Here is an 18,558-nt window from a genome sequence, read left to right on the forward strand (position 1 = left end):
AGCATGGGTGGGAGGAATTGTAGGACACCCTGCCTGCCATTCAGAACTTGCTAATTAGCCTTACCCAATGGGAAAGTTAAGTTTCTCCTATCTTCATTACAGGAGGTGGTTTTGGAACAAGTAGCCCATGGAAGTTAGGTTCCTACCCTTCCTCAGAGGCTGGGAGATAGAGGAGCTATCCTCCTTGATGATTACATTCCAAACGGGTGGCTCCCAGGTCCTTGAGAAAGGCATTCCTTGGGTTGTAAAACTGGAAACAGGCTTTTAGGAAAATTTACAGACATTTCAAAGAAACAGAGGAAGAATTTGAAGTTACAAGTTTTCTAAAATAAATGCTCTAAAAAAGGGAAGTCAGGGCCCTAAAGACCAGAAGAAATCTGTCTAAAGTTTAGTCAAGCGAAAGGGAATATTAAGGCCTTCTTGGTCACTGGCAGCAGATGAACCTTTCTAAAACACAAATATGGACATATTAGTTCCCTGCTTAAGAATCTTTGATTTCTGTTCTCATGTAGGATAAAACTGAGACTGAGCTTGTCCTATAAGAACTACTTCTCATCATCTGATACCCTAACTACTGTCTGGGCCTCTGTGCTTCAGACATATAGGAGAATCTGCAAATCTCTAAATATAGCATATCTGTCTTGGCTCTGTGCTTTCATGCCATCATACATGCTGTTCTTTCTATTGGTGACACTTTCCACTTCCTTGTTTTCCTACCAAAGTTCTTTACTCCTTCCAGGATGGCATAGCGAATTTTCTGTAACTCTGGCATGGACTTATAAGATGGCATTATCATGGGCTGGTTCTCAGTTTCTTGAGAGCTGGAGCAGGAATAGGTGGAAATTGTGTATTTTTCATATTATATTCTTATCACCCATTTTAGTGCCAATTACCTTGAAACTACTTCTTTAATATGTTTCAGCTAAAGACTCAGTTCTTAGACATAACACCAGGACCTACAAATGGATCTCCTTCATGTTCTCAGTGGTATCAAATTACCATCTTTTGAGGATAATTTTTTCTTATTGAAGTATAGTTGATTTACAATGTTTTGTTAGTTTCAGGTGTACAGTAAAGTGATATATATATACTTTTTCAAATTCTTTTCACTTATAGGTTATTACAAAATTACCATCTTTTAAGGATAGAATTTTTAAAAATAATAATCAAGTATAATTTGGGACTATATTTGAATAAAGAATATGATTAAGCCAATTTTTAAAATCTGTAATAAGTATTTTTAATGTGATTTTTACAATCAGTCCTTAAGGTTTTAATCAAAAAGTGTATCATTTAAATGAGGACCTAGATCCAAGGACTTACAAGGACAGCTCTGGATCAGATAAATGAGATTGATATGTTTGTTAGCAAATTTATCTCAGCACTATATTGATATTTGCAAAGCAGCTCTGGGTAGGGCTATGTCCTCTGTGAGTCTTAGTAAATATATGTTGCCTAAATATTTTAGAATTATCCATTGTTTAAGGCATCACAGCAAAATATAAATTGTCCCCTGGCTTGAAAAGTTCAACATGTTTGAAACACTATAAAATCATGCTCTGTTTGATAATGAATCCATTAGTCAGGGTTCTTGTAATGTTCAGACACTTCCCCACTGTACAGCTGCTTTACACTTGCTAGTGAATGATCTTCTCTCATTAAGTATGCTTAGTTCAATTTAAAATTGGGTTCATATCTGTGAACATGAATTATTTAAATCCCTAAAATCTTTGGGGCAGTGGGAGTACGTTTTGTTTATTTATTTATTTAAATGAGGTTAAACAACTATTTATTTTTCCTGCTTAAATAACCATCTATTGTGAGTGCTATCAAGCTGCGGTCGACTTTGATAATGGCACAAAGCCTGATACAAAGTTAAATGCTAATATGAGACTATTGATATTATGCTTTATTTCTGATGAAGAAAGGTGCCAGTCTTATGATTGAATTTCTTCTCTTATTTTATGTCTCTCTGGATCCAAGCACCACACACCCTCTATACATATAATATAAATGACGCTGCATTTTGGTCATATTACAGAAATCCTATGGATTTTTTTTTTTTTTTTTTTTTTTGGCGGTACGCGGGCCTCTCACTGTCGTGGCCCCTCCCGTTGCGGAGCACAGGGCTCCAGACGCGCAGGCTCAGCGGCGATGGCTCACGGGCCCAGCCGCTCCGCGGCATGTGGGATCTTCCCGGACCGGGGCACGAACCCGTGTCCCCTGCATCGGCGGGCGGACTCTCAACCACTGCGCCACCAGGGAAGCCCCCCCTAATTAAATTTTAATAAAACAGAAGCATCTGCAAAAGAGACAATTTAGACAGCAAATAAATCAAACCACAGATGGAGCATTTTATTTTCTTCACTTTTTATTTTTAAATTAAATAATTAACAACTCAAAAAGAGAACATTTCAAAGTTATTAGTCACATTCAGTAAAGTTTCATGAATGAACTAAAACCTGAATTTGCTGAACTATTACATCTCATGGTTTGCTCTCTTTTTTAGTTTTAAATGTTAGACACAAATCAAAATTGAGTTAAGATACGGTTTCTTAATCTTTCCGATCACTGTGTTATCATTATTTATTTCAATCTATTTAAAGAATACGCATGCAAGGCCAGAGCAGTGAAAACACCAACTGTGTGAAAAAGGCTGAACCCTTTAGAAGTCAGGGTCAACTGAATCCACTAGGGTTGGCGGCCCACCATGTCACTGAGGTCTTCAAACTAACTTCCACGTAAAATACAATGCTTATAAAAGGATAAGTGGCAAATGTGAGCTAATTTGCAGATTACATACATAGTATTAAAAATTATAACCTAAGCAATTGTTTAAGACATAGACTTCCAAAAAAAAGTTTTCTCAGGGAAGGGTGTTCTACCACTGGCATTGTTTAGAACCACTTGCACATCTTGATCATGAAGGCAGACAGACTTTCAGTTTTATTACTGTTTTTCAGTTCTCTAAAGACAATGCACCCACTTGAGGCCTACACCTCGGGCTTCTATACGTGGTCCTCGGTACACTGCTTGCAAATATGCATTCCTTTGAGCACAGTTTATGTTTGTTGTTGAAGATAAAACAAAGGTGACTAAGAAATGAAATGAATCCTTAGGGACAAGTTAGCTCTGCTGAGAAAAACGTATGGCCTCCTGGAAAAGCAAGTTCCTTCAAATAGGAAAATTCTAAAGCCCAATCAGATGCCTTGGAGAGTTATGATCTCACTGTGGTGATAAAGGGTTATACTTTGTCTTATCTTTTCTGGCATAGAACTCAGAAGACCTGTGAGGAGAAAGGGCTCTTATGCTTTGCAAACCTACTCAGTCTTACTGAGTAGAAGGGAAAAATTGTAAATGGTCATTGTAGAAGGGAAAAATCCTTTCTACAATGACCATATCACCCATCAAAAAGCCATTCAACTGAAAAGCAGGAAATAGCATCATTGTGACCATTTAAATGAAGTCTGGGGCAGCTGTTAACTTTCTGTTTCCAAGGAGAGCCGCTTTGGTGATCCCCACACTCTTAACCTGTGAAGCACTGAAAACTCAGGCCCAAGTGACCAGCAAAGAAAATAACCACTTAAAAGAGTACTGCCTTATGTCTGCAGTTTGAATTGAGTGCCTCTTTCATAGAAAGTGTGATATTTTTCTTACTATGCTGTGGTGTGGATAACAGGTCTGTGGTTTTCACTCTTTAATAAACTCTGGGACACCAAGAGCTTACATTATATTGAAGAGTGGATTTCTTTTCTGATGAGATGTTTAAAGCAATGCTATTAATAATGCTGCTTATGACAGCTGCCTCTATTTATTCATAAATACAGCACAAACATCTTACTTGTCAAAAGGAGGGGATTTTCTTTTACTATAAAAAGGTAATTAATTCAGGCTGAATAATCTTAATGGCACATTTGTCATCTGGGCAAAGCAAACAAAACACCAGAATAGAATTGTGTGAAGAAAAAATAATCAAAATATGGAATAAAAATATCTGCTTAACCTCTGTTTTGATTTCCTTAACAACAGATAATTTTCCACCCCAAGTATTATGCTCATGATTTTTTGAAAGGAAATCTAAAGACAACAGGGCATAGAAAAAACACAGCTGAATGTGGACAACATTTTCAGCTGATTTCTTGGTTTCTTTTTGGTTTCTTACATATCAGAAACATAAGCAAATAGATTCTGCCTCTCTTCATCTATACCCATGAGGGATGGAAACGTTTATCAAAAAAAATAATATAGATAAAAGTGCTTTGTGAACGTTTAAGAACCATGAAAGTGTAGGAGGATCATTACTACTTGCATCAGCCTCCATGTGCCCTTAAGAGAGCAGAATCCATTGACACACTGTGGGGGGCTTTGACTGTATTAAATCAACCCAGAAAACTGAACCTGGCTGATGACCATGATCTTTAAAACCCTTGTGAAGATGGTACTTGTCACTGTACTGATGTTCTTGTCTCACCTTTAGGCTCGTAGTTGTCACTAAGATTCAGAAATGTTGCTTCTTTCTTATCATCTCCTTACAAAATGTCAGCTTTTATCTCTTCTAAGCCATTGTATAGCCTGATCCCATGAGTCCCTTATTCCGTTAGTGAAATTGTGCTTTTGAAGCTTTCTCTCTCTCCACCTGGTCATGCCTATCTTGCCTCTTCTCACTTCCCGTTTTAACTGTGCCCTGTCGCACTATCATTATATCCTGGTGCTTTCCTCTACCCCATTTTTCTTAATGAGAATGAAGGGCCTCCCTTTTATCAAATAGTTCTCATTAAAGAGTGATTTAGAAAGTCCTTCCCGCTGTTCAAATTTGGACTACAGGTCAGTTCTGACTGTCCTCAGATTCCAATTCTGGACATATATGTTAATCCTCATGATGTTGGCCTCTCGAGTCATAGGTACTGCAAACAGGTTTCTTGTTTTTGACAGTGAACAAATAATTACTTGCTAAAGTTTATTTCTATTAGGTGTTGTAAGGAATTCATTAAATGACTGCAATCATTAGGCCCATGTAAGATGATGTTATTAGAAATAACTTTATTATGCTGGCATTTAGTGGTAAGGAGATGTTGACTACTTTCTCAACGGCAGAAGCAATGCCACCTATATTTTTTATACATGTCAGAATAAGAGTCCCTTTTTTTTGGAGTATAAAGAAAAATCTTTATCAGAGCCTATGACATGTCAGAATAAGAGTCCCTTTTCTGGAGTATAAAGAAAAATCTTTATCAGAGCCTATGACATGTCAGAATAAGAGTCCCTTTTCTGGAGTATAAAGAAAAATCTTTATCAGAGCCTATGAGACCAGTTGACACTTACCTTACCAACTTCTTTCAGGGCTTTCTCCAACTTTAGACACTGGCTTTCCTTCTGCTCTTTGAACTTGCCGTCATCCTTCCTGACTGAAGGTTTGTCAGGCTATCTATCTGATTGACTCTTTATAATTCATAGCAGAGCTCAGATATCACTGTCTCAAAGAAGCTCTCTGACATCTTTTTTTTTTTTTTTTTTTTTTGCGGTACACGGGCCTCTCGCTGTTGTGGTCTCTCCCGTTGCGGAGCAAAGTCTCCGGACACGCAGGATGCGCAGGCTCAGCAGCCATGGCTCATGGGCCCAGCCACTCCGCGGCATGTGGGATCTTCCCAGACCCGGGTATGAACTCGTGTCCCCTGCATTGGCAGGCAGACTCCCAACCACTGCGCCACCAGGGAAGCCCTCTCTGACATCTTAAATGCATCAGTTCTTCTCTTCATGTGCTTGCCTGGTACCCTTCATAGAACTGAAAATACCTGAATAAGCACTCGAGTGATTAATTTGATAATATGACTTTCCTGCTGGAATGTAAACTCCATGAGGGCTGAGATTACGGCTATCTTATTCACAGCCGTAACTGCAGCACTTAGCATAATGTTCACATACAGTAGGTTTTCAACAAATGGGGTTACAATACGATTGAAGGAGGGAATTCCCTAATGATAGTGATGATGAGGACAAGCCAGTTGGAGGGTGACCCTAGATTCTCTGATGATAACATTCTGGGAATGTTGACACAGTTTGTAAAACCTAAAGGTATAATTTTCAATTCTGCTTCTGTGTAACAATTTCCTCTTAATTTTTCTAATAGTTAACTTACTTTGAAATCCAGGATGAAAGAAATAAAATATAGGACAAAATCAGGACTCATTAGTGATTTATTAACTTTTCTTCTATGTTGCCTCAGGTAGATCATACAATTAGGGGACTTTTCAATAAAGCTAAAGTTTACCTTGCATAATAAATTATTCGGTGAAGATGAACTTTAGTCATCAGACACATTCAGAAGCATTGAACCAAATCTCTATGGAAATGGGATTTCTCCTGGGCAAAGTATTTATACATGACATGCATACGTTAACCATGACTCACATATGAATGCAGAAAGCTTACACTAAGCCTGACATAACACAGATGAAAGAGAAAAAAATGCATTCGCAGTATTTGTGTGGGTGGGAGGAGGAGAGGGATCAACCACATTCCTTGATTTGTATACCATATGTCAGTATGAACTTAGGGAACATTGACTTTGATGGCTAGAAACAGTAACACATCAAAACATATAAGGCCCCTCTCACAACAACAGCAACAGCAGCAAAATAAAATCATCTCAATGATTCTCTGTTCTAAGATAAAGAATGAGAGTCTATAAAACTAGGCTTGTGATTGGGTTTTAAAATCTCTGGGCTCACAAATTATGTATTGGTTCTCTTCGTATTTCCATGTCCTCTGCCCTCTAGTCCTTTCTGCTTATTGCCAGGGAGAGTGTACAAATAATAGTCTCTCATACATCTTCTTCTTTATCTGAAATTAAGAAAAGATAAGAATATAATTCATCAGTATGACTTTGGGCTGTAAACCTGATTTTTATTAGGCTTGCTTTTACTATTTGAGGTCCTAGGTCTATGAGTTGGTGCTTTCTTTATTATACGTAATATAAGACAAATACCTTCAGCATTTAGGGCAGGTGAGACATAAACATAGCATACCAGTCTAGGCAAATAACACCGAGCTGGTTAATTAAGAACAGTTCAAGATGGGAAAATTTTGAAACGCAAATGAAAGACTAATTTGTTAAGAATACAAGCATAAAAAATAAAATTTAGATTGTTTTGTGTGATTACTTTTTTTCTTAAGTTAGCTAAGAATGCTTTAAGAAGTTGCACATCTATGCCTTGAGTTTCTTAAGATCAACTGAAGTTATCCATATTAAGTAACTAATGTGGGAGGAATTCTAATTTTGAGCATTGGAAAATACCAAATTTTAAACCCACTCTGTGCTTATATAACCAGAATAGATTACCAGTCACTATAAATGGTTCTTGGTAATGTGATAATATTGGTTATGTAATGTGATAATTATGGTTATTGATAATGTGACAATATTGGCTATATAATGTGATAATTATGGTTCTTGGTAATGTGACAGCCATTATGGTTTTCCTTCCTCCATCCCAACAAGCACTGCTTGGAGGCTAACTGTTGTCTAAGGACTGGATTGGAAACTTCCAGTTAAAAATGGTGCATTTTTCATTAGCGTATAGTAATGCAAGAGATTTCTGTGCATTAACTTGGTATCTTGCTACTTCACCAAATTCATTGACTAGCTCTAGTAGTTTTTTAGTAGCACCTTTAGGATTCTCTATGTATAGTATCATGCCATCTGCAAACAGTGACAGCTTTACTTCTTTTCCAATTTGGATTCCTTTTATTTTTTTTCCTTCTCTGACTGCTGTGGCTAAAACTTCCAAAACTATGTTGAATAATAGTGGTGAGAGTGGACATCCTTGTCTTGTTCTTGATCTTAGAGGAAATGGTTTCAGTTTTTCACCATTGAGAACGATATTGGCTGTGGGTTTATCATATATGGCCTTTATTATGCTGAGGTAAGTTCCCTCTATGCCTACTTTCTGGAGGGTTTTTATCATAAATGGGTGTTGAACTTTGTTGAAAGCTTTTTCTGCATCTATTGAGATGATCATATGGTTTTTCTCCTTCAGTTTGTTAATATGGTTAATCACATTGACTGATTTGCATATATTGAAAAATCCTTGCATTCCTGGGATAAACCCCATTTGATCATGGTGTATGATCCTTTTAATGTGCTGTTGGATTCTGTTTGGTAGTATTTTGTTGAGGATTTTTGCATCTATGCTCATCAGTGATATTGGCCTGTAGTTTTCTTTCTTTGTGACATCTTTTTCTATTCTCCATCAGTAGAAAAGCTAGGGAAAAAAATAAAAGCTTTAAAAATTTTCATTTTATTGAGAATAGCTTCCCCTCCCACCCAGGCAAGGGAGCTGAGATATAGCTCCACCCACTGTGGAGAGTGTCTTCTGACCCCACCTGACCAGAAGAGCTGGAGACAACTCCTGGAAGTTGTGCAACCCAGTGGCACTCGAGCCAAGAGGCAGGTGGGCGGAGCTGGCTTTGCAGAACAAAGCCAGTGACCCTGCTCTGTCAGGAAACCTGGGGTGTTGGTTGGCTTGAGTTAAGACAACAAATGAAGAGCTTTACTAGCTTTAGAGCTGCCTCTCCCACTGCGTCCTGGCAAGGAATCTAATTCATGGTCCTTCAGCCTGTCCTACCAGGGAACCTAACCAGCGCATATAGGAAGGTGCAGAGCCCTTTCAGTAGCCTATGCACAGTGGCACTTGAACAGACCGCATAGCTGTTGGCTCTCCCCATTTGCAGAGCAAAGCTAGTGGCCTCACCTGACTAGGTAGTTCAGTGCACATTTTGGCCTGATTTGGGCCCCTAAACAATGAGCTATACATATATCCCATATTCATGGATTGGAAGAATAAATATTGTTAAAATGTCAATACTACCAAAAGCCATCTACAGATTCAATACAATCCCTATCAAGATTTCAATGGCCTTTTTTACAGAGGTGGAAAAAGCACTCCTGAAATTTATATAGAACCACAAAATACCCCAAACAGCCAATGAAATACAGAGAAAGAAGATCAAATAAGGAGGCAAGCTAAACTATAAAGCTATAGTAATCAAAATAGTATAGTACTGGCATAAAAACAGACAATAGACAAAAGAAACAGAATTGAGAGCCCAGAAATAAGATCAAGCATATATAGCCAACTAATATTTGACAAGGGAGCTGAGAATACTTAATGGAGAAAAGAAGTTCTTTTCAATAAATTGTGCTGGGATAGCTGGATACCCACATGTAAAAGAATGAAACTGGACCCATATCTTAACACCACACACAAAAATTAAATAAAATGAATTAAGGACTTAAATATAAGATCTGAAATCATGAAACTTCTAGAAGGAAACATAGGAATAAAAATCCTTTACATGGGTCTTGATAATGGTTTTTTGGACATGACATCTAATGCACAAGCAACGAAAATCAAAAATAAGTAAGTGGGACTACATCAAACTAAAAAACATCTGCACAGCAAAAGAATCCACCAACAAACTGAAAAGGCAACCTATAGAATGGGAAAAAATATTTGCAAACTATATATCTGAAACAGGGTGGATATCCAAAATAAAGAAAGAACTCATACAACTCAATTTTAAAAATTTAATAAATGTTCAATGGACCTGATAAACATTTCTCCAAAGAAGATGTACAAAGCCAACAGATACATGGAAAGATGCTCAACATCACTAACCATCAGGGATACGCAAATCAAAACCATGAGAAGTTATCCCACACCTATTAGAATGACTAGTGTCAAAAAGACAACAAATATCAAGTATTGGTGAGGATATGGAGAAAAGGGGACCCTGTGCACAGATGATGGGATTGTAAGATGGTGCAGCCACTATGGAGAACACTATGGAAGTTCCTCAAAAAATTAAAAATAGAACTACCATATATATGATCCAACAATTCTGCTTCTGGGAATATATACAAAGGAAACAAAAACACTAACTTGTAAATATATCTGTACCCCTAAGTTCACAGAAGTATTATTTACAACAGCCAAGATATGGAAACAACCTAAGTGTTCATCTATGGATTAATGGATAAAGAAGTTGAGGCATATATATGTATGTGTATACACACACACACACACACACACATATGTATCCCATGGAATATTATTTAGCCATAAAAAATGAAGACATTTCACCACTTGTGACCACACAGATGGAACCTAAAGGCATTATGCTAAGTGAAATAAGTCAGAGAAAGACAAATACTGTATGATCTCACTTTTATGTGAAATCTTAAAAACAACTCATTTTAAAAAAAGAGAGGAAGATGGTCAAAAGGTACAAACTTCTAGTGACGAGATAAATAAGTGCTAGGGATGTAATGTACAACATGATGACTCTAGCTAACACTGACCTATGATTTATAGGAAAGTTGTTTAGAGAGTAAATTCCTTTTTTTTTTTTTTTTTTTGCGGTACGCTGGTCTCTCACCGTTGTGGCCTCTCCCGTTGCGGAGCACAGGCTCCAGACACACAGGCTCAGTGGCCATGGCTCACGGGTCCAGCCGCTCCACGGCATGTGGGATCCTCCCGGACCGGGGTAGGAACCCACGTCCCCTGCATCGGCAGGCGGACTGTCAACCACTGTGCCACCAGGGAAGCCCAATTCCTTTTTAAAAAAAATAAATTTATTTATTTTTGGCTGCATTGGGTCTTCGTTGCTGCACACGGGCTTTCTCTAGTTGCGGTGAGTGTGGGTGACTTTGTTGCAGTGTGCAGGCTTCTCATTGTGGTGGCTTCTCTTGTTGCAGAGCACAGGCTCTAGGCACGCAGGCTCCGTAGTTGTGGCTCACGGGCTCTAGAGCGCAGGCTCAGTAGTTGCGGTGCATGGGCTTAGTTGCTGCATGGCATGTGGGATTTTCCTGGACCAGGGCTCGAACCCGTGTCCCTGCGTTGGCAGGCGGATTCTTAACCACTGTACCACCAGGGAAGTCCCAGCGAGTAAATTCTTTAAGTTCTCATCTCAAGGAGAAATTTTTTTTCCTGTTTTCTTTTTTCTTTCTTTTCTTTATATTGTATCTATATGAGAAGATGACGTTAGCCAAGCCTATTTTGTTAATCATTTCACAATATATGTAAATCAAACCTCATGCTCTATATCTTAAACATATATAGCGATGTATGCCAATTATTTCTCAATACTGTAAAAGACAAAAAACAAACAAACATAACAGCTTCCAGGTGATTTTGATGCCATTGGTCACACTTTAAAAATACTGACCTAAGTAATATATTTATATGAAAGTAGCCAACAATCGCAATTGCCTTTTTAATAGTCATATCAAACTGTCAACTTACACTGAGTTACTAGTGCATAAAAACCTAAAATCTTTTTTTGCTGAATCCAGCTGCATCTTCCTTATTCCTTCTCTTGCAGTTCATTATTGTGGCCAAGTACGGAACTCTTTGAACATCCTTGTTAATTTTCATCTTGTTACACTGGCACTTCCTTCTAGTCTGAGGCAATTGTAAATTTTTATTCTGTTACATAATTTACATATTCCACAAATTTGATAAGCACCCCTTCTATCTTTATCCAAGTCACAGACCAAAATGTTGTACCACAAGAACCAAAATAAAAGAGCAGAAGCATGATCATGACTGTGGTTTACAAATGCCATCATTCCATCTAGACTATTTTTATCTCAAAGAAATATATTGTCATGTTTTAGACATTATTATTCGCCATCTAGAAAGATTAAACTAAAAACAGAATTCCTGTAATGTATTTGGGTTTAATGCACATAGTAAAATTTTCTTGACTTATTACAATAATTTGACCTCTAATTGAATAATTATCAAAAAATCTGTATTTTAACTTTTAAAATTGCTGTTTAGTACCTTCTGATACAATAAACAAAACAATTGCATTATCAAAAATTCCATTTCAAATGAAATTTAATAAACTGGTACAATCCCAATGGCTGCTTTTGTCTATTTGTCTGGACTGAGATCAGGGAATGAACTGAGAGCAAACACAGGACTCTTTGGAAGTGAAATGGAATACAGATTTCTCTAAAACTATCTTGAAAGAAAATTTTAAGCATACATTGACTAAAAGAATGAGATACATGAGCCTGGATGGGGCACTGGACTCCAAAAGAATGTTTCAATAGAGAAATGGTTTGTACTGTGAAATGGAAAGAAATCCAGTTCTTAGGAGATCAATTCCTGCCATTTAGTCTCTCAGTAAAGACTGCCAGAAGTGAACCGGGGGAAAGAAATTTGTGATGAAATGAGAATATTTCATTTCAGTCAGTTCCATTTGAAAAGAGTTTGAAAATTTTAGACAGTATACTAAAAAATAATAGAAACAATTATTTTATGCCAGATCATGTTGACTTTAACTCATCAGCAGTTTTTTATTATACAAACATGGCAAATACAATGTGGAAAAATAAAATACCTGTACTTGGGGAAGCATGAAATATAAACACCGGTGCAATCATTAGTTTTTGATACACAGTTCCACCTATCAGTGAAGGTTTATTATTGCCATCCCCACCTGAGATGGACTGATGCACATTCCATGCCGGGTACTTGCAAATTCTCTCTCTCATAACAAGCGCTTTATATATCAATAACAGAATTACTGGTCTCACATGTAGTTCCTCCTTTCTCGTTGGTAGTCAATTCTCCCTCCAAGTGCTACACCTAAAGGAGAAGTAAAGGAAGGCTGGTAGTCAATTTCCACATTGGTTGGGGCATCCTCTTTACCTACAGCAGTGGTGTCCAGCCCCAGTTGTTGTTAAATAATTTGACTATCACCCTTGAACCAAACACCCTCTATTTTCTTATGACATAAAATATCAGTGCAATTTCAAAAGATAAAATATATACACAATTTTATTCAACATTTTACATTATGCTACAAATATGTACAATCTCAATAATAAATTAAAAATAAATGAATAAAATAAGTCCTGCGTTCGTAGACACCATGGTACTCAATGCCATTGTTCGGCCTTCATTTCTGTGAGTTCATCCGATCAAAGATCCTGATCATCCTCTTGCCAGAAGAATTTATTTTGGCAGCATATTTGAAATGCTGAGTGTTTCGTTGTTGCCTCTAAGCAGTGGGGAGATGTTTGTTAATAATAGAAATGCTGAAAAGGATTAGCTGCACTCAAGAAGGGTTGATGAACATTTGCACAATATGTACAAAACTCTTCAAAAATTCTTTAATATTTTTTTCCTCCAGCTCCTCACATTCCTTGCATCCCGATTCAGTTTTATACTGCAGATAAAAAGAAAGGATTAGGTTGGAAAGTCTAAAATATGCCTTTCCTGCAAATCTCATATCATTTGAACCATATGGTGAAGTCTTGAGACATAAATTTGTTGGTAGATTAATTATCATATTAGGAAGAACTATGGGTGATTTGATGAGGGCTGATTTTTCCTAGAGTGAATTAAGGACAATGAAAAAAAAATTGAAAAAAAAATAATCTATTGAATCATGAACTTCTGTTTAGAGTCCTTCAATAGTTTCTGGTCATCTACCCCAGCATGAAGTCCATGCTTCACTGCATGGCATGCAGGCCCTCCTTGAGCGGTTCCTTACCTATTTCTTTCACGTTTTCCACAGCTCAAAGATATGCCCTAGGAACACTGGGCTCATGCCTTTAGCTCCCATACATACATCAGGCTATTAGGTGCCTCGCTGTCTTTGCGTTTCTCTCTGCCTGTTCCACACTTCTATTTTAGCTACTACCACTCACACTTAAGATCACTCAGGCGCTGTTTCCATTAGGAAGGCTTTTCTGAACCTGAGAGCTCCTGGGGCTGCACGAAATGTCCCTTCTCTACATTCTCAGAACCTCTTGTTTAGACTCCGTCTTATATCACATCATGTATTACATTGATATCATGGAGCTTTATGCTTCTCATACCACTCTTCTCTAGGCTTTTCCAGGAAGGCAAGGCTATGGATTTTTGCTCCCCTAGCATTTAGCATAGGGCCTGGCACATAATATTCACCCAATTATTATTGGTTGAATTCAACTATTTCGATGAATACCACAAATTATAGTAATTTAAACAGTTTCAGAGACACCTTCAAGATGGCGAAGGAGTAAGATGTGGAGATCACCTTCCTCCCCACAAATACATCGGAAATACATCTACATGTGGAACAGCTCCTACAGAACACCTACTGAACGCTGGCAGAAGACCTCAGACTTCACAAAAGGCAAGAAACTCCCCACGTACCTGGGTAGGGCAAAAGAAAAAACAGAGACAAAAGAATACGGATGGGACCTGCACCTCTGGGAAGGAGCTCTGAAGGAGGAAAAGTTTCCAAACACTAGGAAGTCCCTTACTGGCGGAAATGGGGGGAGGCAGGGGGCAAGCATCGGAGCCAAGGAGGAGAGCACAGCAAAAGGGGTGCAGAGGGCAAAGTGGAGAGATTCCCGCACAGAGGGTCGGTGCTGACCAGCACTCACCAGCCCGAGAGGCTTGTCTGCTCACCTGCTGGGGTGGGTGGGGGCTGGGAGCTGAGGCTCCAGCATCGGAGGTCAGACCCCAGGGAGAGGACTGGGGTTGGCTGCGTGAACACAGCCTGAAGGGGGCTAGTGCACCACAGCTAACTGGGAGGGAGTCCAGGAAAATGTCTGGAACTGCCTAAGAGGCAAGAGACCATTGTTTTGGGGTGCGCGAGGAGAGGGGATTCAGAGCACTGCCTAAACAAGCTCCAGAGATGGGTGCGAGCCGTGGCTATCAGTGCAGACACCAGAGACAGGCATGAGACGCTAAGGCTGCTACTGCAGCCACCAAGAAGCCTGTGTGCAAGCACAGGTCACTATCCACACTCCCCTTCCGGGGAGCCTGTGCATGATTTCTCCCAATCAAGCCAAGAGCATCTGATGTAGCTCTGCATAACTATTGGATAACTCACCTCAGTGGAAGATAAACTGCTGTTTGCTAGGATGATAAGGTTTTCTACTGTATCGTTAATGTCTGAATTTCTGGACTCATGCAAAATCACATGTAACTCCAGGAGAAAGCATTTCATCGCTGTTACTTTGCAACTGGGCTAAAAGAGATGCAAAGAACCATTTTGAAAGAGAAAAGGAAAGAATTATTTCCCCATTATTCAGTTTCACACGGATGTAATTTTGATTTTTTAGAAAGTCAATCCAGCTATTTTATAAAGAAACACAATACCCCTAAAAAGTTTTACATAGGAAGCAGCTTGATTTTTTTCTTCTCCTTTGGCTTTGATATCAAAACCAAAACAAACTGAGAACAAAACAGGAAGGATGGTGATACTGTATAGAAGAAAGAACATAAAACTAGAAAACGTGGAAATAATAGGCCACTTTTTCCTCACAAAGCACATTTCCTCTGTGTAAAGGACAGATAATACTGACCTGAGACTCTCAGAACATTAATAGAGATGGTGCATATGGAAGAATTTCTTAGAATCAGATCATATTGTTAACATTTTAAACAGTGGTGGCTGCTAATCATACTATTCCTGCAAGTTCCAAAGTTCCAGAGGCAGACGTGATTCCAAGAAATTTCTTAGAAAAATCAAAGCAGGTGTATGGTCTATTCACAGGCTGGCCATATCAGAAAGGTACCTTTCAGGTCCCACAAAAATACATTTCCCAAGAGGATTACTTTAACAAAAACTTAAACTTCAAACAAAAGAAGCATTTAATGAGCATGTGGGAATTTGACCACGACGTGTCTGATTTCCTGTTCTCAATGTCATGCACAGTGCCTGGGACTCTGCAGGCACTTAACAGGTGCTTACGGAAGGAAGGAAGCAAGGAAGGAAGGAGGAAGGAAGGAAGGAAGGATGACAGCCATGTGCCTGGGACTGGCAATATTCCTTATTCCCCCACAGCAGCTTCTCCGGATTGAAAGGGTAATAAATGCTGTCACCATGTCGATAATAAACTAAATAATAAATAAAATAAATAATAAAACTGAGGTTCAGAAATATTTAGTGTCTTCCAAGGTAACAAAGCTTGGAAGTGGCTGAGTCAGGGTTTAAATCTAAATTTCAATCTCAACTACTTTCTACAACCCACGGGTTGCGAGGTTATCGTCTTACAAAAAAAGCAATCTCAGGATTCGGAGTGCTGGTGGTTAGCTGACTGCTTTCTACTTTGAAGAATATGCAAAGAAAAGTGGAAAACATGCTGAAGCCAAAAGAGGGAAGCAATTTCTAGCACAGCAGCACTATCTAAGTGAATGATGGGTATCTGTTCTTTCTAGTTTCTGGCTGTGGCTTCTTTCCAATGCTTAGAAAGTCTTGATAGGGCAAAACCTTCTATTGCAGAGAAATTCTACTTAAGGAATAATAGAGAGAGGGCTCACTGTTCTGAATGCACACAACACACTTTGTTTTTCACGAAGTGAAGATGTCAGGGATTTGTTTCTTGGTTTTTTGTAGCCAATTCAGAGGGAAAGGACTAGCAACTCAGCTGAAATCCTATATGACTAAGGCAACGTCAGCAGCATATTAATGAAACAAGTTCGAGATCAGTTTTGAATTCTGATAGACTTTGTGGGTTGTGTTTGGTTTTTTTCTCACATAGAGAGTAACCAGTCAGAATCCCTTTTTGACAACGGTAGAGATTCAGGCAAAATGTAGAGCATGAATGTATTTAAACAATTTGTAAAAAATATGATTAAAAGTGATAATATGCTACAGCACTGGAAACAACTGATATATTGGATACTTTTAAATTGCCTGAGTTAACTTGATTCTTGTATTTAACTGCATCATGATTTAATTGCATCACAGAAATATATACTGTATTTTGTTTGACATTGATGGGAAAAGTTTATGTTTTTTTTTTTTTTTTTTTTTTTTTTTTGCGTTACGCGGGCCTCTCACTGCTGTGGCCTCTCCCGCTGCGGGGCACAGGCTCCGGACGCGCAGGCCCAGCAGCCATGGCCCACGGGCCCAGCCGCTCCGCGGCACGCGGGATCCTCCCAGACCAGGGCACGAACCCGCATCCCCTGCACCGGCAGGCGGACCCCCAACCACCGCGCCACCAGGGAAGCCCAAGTTTATGTTTTGATTCGGCAATGATGCTACCATGAAAACAGCATCTATGTAAAAGTTAGATTTTAAAACTATACATAGTCCAGTAAACTTATGAAAATATACTTCTTAGACCTTTGAAAATTGGAAAATATAGCAATATTGAAAACAAACTATACTCACATGAGCATTGCTTTCAGTATATAAAGTGGTATCCATATGTATAGACTGAAATGGAAACAAAATTCGGTAGTATGAAAAACTATTCCCGCTTTAGATATAATGAGAACAACCTACTGAAAACACTAACACTTTTTTCAGTGAAATTCTTTATTTTGAGATAATCTTAGATTCATATGAAATTGTAAGAGAAAATACAGGCAAATCCTGTGTATGCCTTCACTGTTTCCTCCAGTGTTGAGGTCCTGCATAACACAGTAAAATAGCACAACCAGGAAATTGACACGGATGCAATCCACCCACTTTGTTCAGATTTCACCAGTTTTATGTGCACTAGTGTGTGTGTGTGTGTGTAGTTCCATGCCATTTTATCAGAGGTGTAAATTCACGTAACCACTATCACAGTTAAGATACAGAATCCTCCTGCTACCGTTGTATAGCCACAATCAACTTCCTCCAGACATGCTCCTCCCACCTCCTACCATCCATCGAATCCCCAGCAACCACTTCTCTGCTCTCCATTCCTATGATATCATTTCAAGAACGTTATATAAATGGAATCATACAGCATATAACCTTTGAAATAGGCTTATTGAAAAACTTAATAGACTTTATTTTTTAAGCAGTCGTAGGTTTACAGAACATGAGCAGAAAGTACAGAAAGTTATATGGCCCCTTGGCCCCTTCCCAAGTTTCCCCTATTATTAACATCTCGCATTAGCGTGGTACATTTATTACAATTGATGAGTCAATATTGATACATTTTCAACTAAAGTCCATAGATTCCATCAGGGTTCACTCTTGGTGGTGTACACCTATAGTTCTTGACAAATGTATAATGACATGCGTTGATCATTACAGTATCATACAAAACAGTTCCACTGCCCTAAAAATCACTTGTCCTCCACCTTTTAATCCTTCCCTTTCCCTTATCCCCTGTTGTATTGTATCCAACCTTTTCCAGAGTGTCATATAGTTGGAATCATATAGTATCATATCATATAGTATGTAGCCTGTTTTGATTGGCTTCCTTCATTAGCAATATGCTCTTAAGGTTCCTCCATTCCTTTTCATGGCTAAACAGCTTATTTCTTTTTATCACTGAGTAATATTCCATTGTATGGACGAACTACAGTTTGTTTACCCCACTGGCTTTTTTTCACACAGCGTAATATTCTGGAGATCCACACAACTTGTTGTATCAGTAATTTGTTCCTTATTACTGCTCACTATTATTGTTTGATATAATGTACCGAAGCTTAACTGTTGACCTGTTGAAGGACATTTGGGTTCTTTCCAGTTTCTAGCTATCATAAATAAAGTTCTATTAACATTCATATGCATGTTTTTGTGTGAATGCAAGTTTTCATG

The 18,558-nt window shown here is 38.5% G+C and overlaps 1 protein-coding gene across 2 annotated transcripts in view; it reads right to left on the minus strand.

The window, feature by feature from the left end:
- Positions 1–6,226: 6,226 nt before the first annotated feature.
- The window catches only part of IL15 (interleukin 15), an 87,512-nt gene continuing 75,180 nt past the window's right edge, over positions 6,227–18,558 (minus strand). The window contains exons 5-8 of one of the 2 annotated variants that reach the window (XR_009564063.1): positions 17,191–17,235; positions 14,902–15,039; positions 12,511–13,242; positions 6,227–6,840 (exon numbers count right to left, since the gene is read on the minus strand). Coding sequence is in view for 1 of the 2 variants with exons in the window: in XM_030878114.2 (XP_030733974.1) it covers positions 13,132–13,242; positions 14,902–15,039; positions 17,191–17,235 (294 nt within the window). In the remaining variant the exon portion in view is untranslated. Of the gene's footprint in view, positions 6,841–10,533; positions 13,243–14,901; positions 15,040–17,190; positions 17,236–18,558 lie in introns of those variants that run through there. The other variant, XM_030878114.2, reaches the window with a different exon arrangement.

This window comes from Globicephala melas, chromosome 5 (assembly GCF_963455315.2).
Source record: "Globicephala melas chromosome 5, mGloMel1.2, whole genome shotgun sequence".
Taxonomy (NCBI): Eukaryota; Metazoa; Chordata; class Mammalia; order Artiodactyla; family Delphinidae; genus Globicephala; species Globicephala melas.